A 6,323-nucleotide genomic window follows, 5' to 3' on the forward strand; every position below is an offset into this window, starting at 1 on the left:
TAGATGGGAAATGCTTGTGTACATACGCACTTCGTATCTAATTAGACACGATCAAAATTAAATTAATAAAGTATTTCATTTTGTTTCGAAATGTAAGTGAATGATTATCGCATAAACGGGTATATTGCGATAAAATAAATTTTAATCATATGTAGCCAGGCCGCGCCTACCATATGTAAAAATGTGTGCAACGCATACAGGCGGCTGAAATATAAAGGCGGCCGAGTGGAAAAAATTATATTCCTTAAAAATTATGAAATAAAATATCGTACATTTTAAAAATGTATTTAGGTTGTGTTGTTGAATACTTGTAGATTGCTGTTGCATGTTACAGCTTGTACTATTAAGGTCTGTTCATACCTATCCAGCACGACCCGTATCCTGCAGGTGTCATGCAAGTGCGGATAGTATTCTTTGGTACATTATATGGACGTTATGGAGGATGAACGAATGAGACGACTGGCATGTTAATGCACGTGTTTATTATATGACAGCTGAAGACAGAGTGGTAGTGGCTCTCCGAACCCAGCCGAGTTGGTTCCCACTCGCAGGAAGGCAACCAAACTCGACCATGTCGTATAAGCGAGCCGCCACAACGTATTCATACTCCATTCGCGAATGCGCATTTACGCATTCATGCGCGTCTATACAGAATGTACTAAAGAATACTGTCCGTACTTGCAGGATACTTGCAGGATTCGGATCGTGCTGGATATGTATGAACAGACCTTAATTCGGAAAAATAATGGGATTTTATTGCATTGAGCTAGGTATTTTATGTTCTACCTACATATATTATCTTTGCGACTGCTATATGTATTTCTTCAAGGATGTTGAGTATTATTTGGTCATTGAAAGAACAATGTCCTAGATGTGGGATTGAGAGTAAAATCACTATATTTTCATGAATGAACTTGAAAACGTTCAGTCTCTCTTGTCGCCTGGTCCTATTTATTACCAAAAGTTTTGGCTTTCTGTCTGTTTTTCTGGTTTATTTTTATTGTGATTAAAATTTTCAGCACTATATTTCTCACACAAGGTAAGTTTTTTATTAATATGATTTATACAAATGCTGATAAAATTAAAGAGCGGCCGATTTAAGTTTGCACACAGGCGGCTGAACTCATAGGTGCGGCCCTGTACGTAGTCTATTAAATTTCTAGCTTCTTTGATCAAAACTTTAAATCCGTGGCAGACAGGGAAATATTACAGTCGTTTGCATGCGAAAGTCGTTGGCCACTTGGATTCAAACAATAGTTTGATGCCGTTGGCTACGTCCACACTATCGATATCTACACCCAATATTCTCGAATTTTTCATATTCAGTTCCCATATTGCAAACTGTGGTTGCTATTTAGGAACTGGTTATGGAAAAATTCGCAATTATCGGGTGTAGAATACGGGAGGAAAAGCTTGTTCCTCTTGTTCCTGTTGTATCCTGCTCACGCAAATTAAGTGAATATGTACCGTTTACCATGCACCCTTTTTTTATCTTTCGACTTAAGATCTTTCGATTTTCGATCTTTGCCTTCCGATATTTGCGTTTTCGGGCGTTTCACATTCGGGCCCGTCACGGAGACTGGATATTTCCATATCCAGTTCCCATATTGCAACCTGTGGTTGCTATTTAGGAACTGGATATGGAAATATCGTATGTAGATATCGTGTGTGTGTACGGCGCCAATCGACAGTAATATACTAATATATATAATCGATAGTAATATAATATATAATATAATATATAATATAATATATAATATAATATTATTATATAATATATATAATAATACCTATAGTAATGAGTGAAATCTCCATTCATACTCAGTAATGCATAGCCCCCCCCCACAAGGGAAAGATAAGAGTGGTCATAGTTTTAACTTGAATTGATTATTATTTACAAAAGTAAAAACCCCGCCAAAAATCCTGTTGCGAATGTCACAGGATTCTTGTTTTTATTTAAGTTTGAAATCCCAAGTGGTGATAAACCTTAGCATGATAATCAACCGAAATTGAAGAAGAATTTGTAAATGATGTGATCTTTTGAATATGCATTTGGGAATAATTTTTAAGTCGAGTTAAAAGTCGGCCAGATCCGGTCCGACCCATCAGATTACATAAACACGTTTGACGTTAGCGCGGCGATCAGCCCCTTCTGTCAAGGTGGACTTTCATCCCTCTAACCCTCCTTTCTATTCAACCCTTTCCATTCAACCACTATGTAATTATTGTGTTATCATTCTTTTCATTCATCAGCTGTTTCAAATTTAGCCGAACACCGAACCTAACCTAACCCAACCCGACAAAAGTCTCCCTTCCTTGTTGATGTTTTGCCAAAATTTATTCACCTATTGCGACGTTGATATCTTTTTACTAATTATACTCATTGCACATTGTTTGTATCTAGGGTTGTCATAATTGTCAAAATTCAAAATCAAAATACATAATATTGAGGATGATTGTCGATATTTCGAATAACGTTTAATCAGAAATCAATGATTTTTGCATTATTTTTCAATATGTTTTTAATTTCCATTACAAAACTTTGTTAAATTTTCAAAATAGTCACTATAAATATCGTTTGTTCAGTAATTAGGAACCATTGTCTTTTTACTTGTCCAAAACTAAACTGAAATATTAATTTTATGAAAAATAATACAAATAAGAATTAATAAACATATTATTATGCAATTTAGATTTGTTTGAAATATTATTGTTTCATTTGTAATATTAAAGGTGTGCAATTGTATGTAATCCTATTAATACATTAAGTTGACACTTTGCCATTTTATGTACATTCACATTTTAAATCGCAATTATTTTTTATTTAATGATTGTAGTGCAAGTATAGATAATTCATATACTTTCATCACGGCAATAAAAAAAAGCTCATTATTTAAAATATTTAATGTGCCGATAACGGTAGGACCCCTTCTATATTTTTAATAGTGTTCTGATTGATAAAATTGTATCAATTTCTCGCATATTTGTGTTGCCTTGTGGAAATTGACATCTTCTTATATTTATATACTTACCTACCTACACTTATTACATACATGAATAAATAATCAAATTATAATAAATTTCAGATGCTGCGCAATACTTTAGTTGCTCTCACTAATGGATTGGAAGGAGCGACTCGTGCCTTCCCTGGCACATTTGCTCCGTTAACTGTACAGATTCGTAAGACTCATCTCCCTGTCCCGGATCAAACTACTTTCCGAACCCTATCACCTTTCCAAAAAACGGAAAACGCTGCTGAATATGCCGTCGCGAGGTTGGATGATCTCTTGAATTGGGGGCGAAAGGGTTCTCTGTGGCCGATGACTTTCGGCTTGGCTTGCTGTGCCGTAGAAATGATGCACATCGCTGCTCCTCGATACGATATGGATAGGTAGCATTTATTATTATTAATGTCTATTGGATTTGACCAATATTTAAATTTAAACTACATATATAAATGCTAATTTTAGGTATGGTGTGGTGTTCCGTGCTTCGCCTCGTCAGTCTGATGTCATGATTGTTGCGGGAACGTTGACTAATAAAATGGCTCCCGCTTTAAGGAAAGTGTACGATCAAATGCTCGAGCCGAGATGGGTAATTTCTATGGGAAGTTGTGCTAATGGTGGTGGTTACTACCATTATTCGTATTCTGTTGTCAGGTAGGTACTTTAAATACACATTTTTTTCTGTTTTTGACGTATCTAAATTTTAATTGAACATTTCAGAGGATGCGATCGCATTGTGCCTGTCGATATTTATGTGCCGGGATGCCCTCCCACTGCTGAAGCTTTGTTATATGGAATCTTACAATTACAGAAGAAGATTAAACGGATGAAGAATGTGCAGATATGGTACCGGCATTGAATTAATCTCATATTGAAAGAAGTAGTTGACTCGTTCGGTTCCATTTTATTCGATAATTTATTTATAAATAAATATAATGTGTAGTAAATTTTCTTTATTACAATGTAAATAAAAAGAATGCTTAATAACAAGCTATTTTACTTATAAAATGGGTCTTGTAAAAATTAGTGCATTGATAATTCTGCTAAATCAGAGACTAAAACTGGAACAAAAATGAAATCGAAACAATGAAATTAACCTAATTGTTAGTAGTATTACTTTCAATGCACTAAACAAAACTCAACTTACAGAAATTGAAAAGTCAAAAGAATGAGTGGCTATTTTATTGTAACTTCAATATTTGTCAAAGTATAATTTAAGCGGTGATATAATTTAAAATTGGGACTTCTTTCCACTTTGTTTTTACGGCAATCATTATTAACCCTTTGCCCGCGGCAATAAATATAGCGAACAAACCCTGTTCGCGGCACCTTTTTTGCGAATTTGGCAATCGAGTTTTCGACCTTAAATACAGATTTTAATATTGCCTCAAGTAACCAGATATGTTAATTAACACAAAGTATTATTTTAAACAATAAAATACATAATATGTATATCTGGTAGTTTTGGCTTAATTGTCAAATAAGCATTCTTCATACAATTGAGACGTATCGTCTCAATTGTATGAAGATGTGACGTCACATAAACGAGGTTTCAGTATGGTTCCACAAAAAACTATTTTTTACTGGTATATATTCATTTTAAGCAAATTAAATAGATGGCATTCAACTCTCAGTAATATATTCAACCAATTTTGAACCTTAAACAGTTGAAATAGGCGCATATAAGGCTCAATATCCCGTGCAAAGTTCAGAAATTCTATGGAAGACAGCCGCGCTACAGACTTGTCGCCCAAAGCTTCCATAGAAGATGGCCGTGGGCAAACGGTTAATAACTGGAAACCGCATTGGATAGTTGGATAGTTGATTAACTAGTTTTCTTATTTCGTTTCGCAAAATAGAAAATGAGAACCGAAAAGAACAAAAATGAAATATTTTGTTTCCATTCCAAAATTTTCAAGTGAAATTTTCAAATTTACAAGTGAAATATTTTTCATTATAATTCCCCGGCTGTTATCGCAATATTGCAAATGAAACATGTATAGGTTTCATAATAATAAGTATGGCTAGTCAAAAATTCTTTTTATTTTTGATAGTACGAATACGGAAAAGAAAAAATAATGTGTACATTTCTTTTTTAATTGAATTAAATTTCATATTAAAGGGAATGTTGCAAACTAGATTATAAACGAAATACATATATTCTGAATTTTAAACAGATTAAATATTGTGCACATTTGAGGTAATAAGAATATATTTTCTCTAGATATTAACAGGGTTTTACTCATAATAGAGTATTATTTCTTCAATTTCTACTATAAACATACATACATATGATAAAAAGATATCGTATTATTTAACCATCAAAAAATAAGTATGTATGTATATTATAAATGTTGTCGATAAATGAATTCTAAATAAATTTGATTCGTATCTATTCGATGAAGCTTATCAATGTACGTAAAATAAAACCTCAATGATATTCATGATGCATCAATTTGTATCTGAATACTTATGGGCCAAAAATAATATCATTAGGTACCTATTTACACTATATACACCACTGATAGCACCTGACCGGAAGTGAAATATTTTTCAAGATAGCTGACAAATGCCAAAATAAGTATATAACTGATGCATGCCAAATTACTCTACTTTTTAGTACCCAAGTTGTACGAGCAGAGCCGCTAAGAGAAATTCCAGTTTTTTTTTCATTACACTGTTGCTGAAGCTGTTTTTTTCCAGTCTTATTAATTAATTATTAGTGTTTGACATAAAATTTCGCCATAATTTAAACTTTATGAAACATGAACCGGTCCTTTTTGGTGGCTGGGCCCTGGTTATCAGCATCGGCTGGTAACGCCTTTTCGTCATGCCTGGTCATAGCAGTGGTAGTAACACTTTTAACTGTCTTCAAAGATACAATTGAAAGTACCCCTGAAGGTTTACACTATTGCAGGCTCGGTGATTCATATAGAAATGCTGCTGTAGCAGCCAACGGGATAGAATGCGCAGTTATTGGAAGGTAAATCAGTTTTTGAATATTTTAAATTGGGTTCATATGTGCTTATAAATAGTTTAAGTAGGGAAACACGATTGTCGTTAGCCATGCTAAATATGCTAGATTTTAAAGCTAAAAAATAATAAGAATACAATACCTTCAGTGGCAGATGTAAGACTCGGTTTGGATAGCCTGAAACATGTCTGCGTCTTCCATAATGGCTCTTGATCTGATTTGGAGTTGAAAATGCTCGATGTAATGTATTCACACATCGGCCTCTTGTTTTCTTCTTGTAAAGTGAATTCAGCGTCCCTTGTTTGCTCCCTTGCCAACCTCTATTTTTAAATTTAGAAAATTTA

At 33.9% G+C, this 6,323-nt stretch overlaps 1 protein-coding gene across 1 annotated transcript; it reads left to right on the forward strand.

Moving 5' to 3' along the window:
* Positions 1-2,072: 2,072 nt before the first annotated feature.
* LOC143912258 (NADH-quinone oxidoreductase subunit B-like) lies at positions 2,073-5,399 on the forward strand. The gene is made up of 4 exons (XM_077431535.1): positions 2,073-2,160; positions 3,087-3,391; positions 3,471-3,659; positions 3,726-5,399. The coding sequence occupies exons 2-4, from the start codon at positions 3,087-3,089 to the stop codon at positions 3,862-3,864; spliced, it is 633 nt and encodes a 210-aa protein (XP_077287661.1). The 5' UTR covers positions 2,073-2,160; the 3' UTR covers positions 3,865-5,399.
* The last annotated feature ends 924 nt before the right edge of the window (positions 5,400-6,323 follow it).

Source organism: Arctopsyche grandis, chromosome 5 (assembly GCF_051622035.1).
Source record: "Arctopsyche grandis isolate Sample6627 chromosome 5, ASM5162203v2, whole genome shotgun sequence".
NCBI lineage: Eukaryota > Metazoa > Arthropoda > Insecta > Trichoptera > Hydropsychidae > Arctopsyche > Arctopsyche grandis.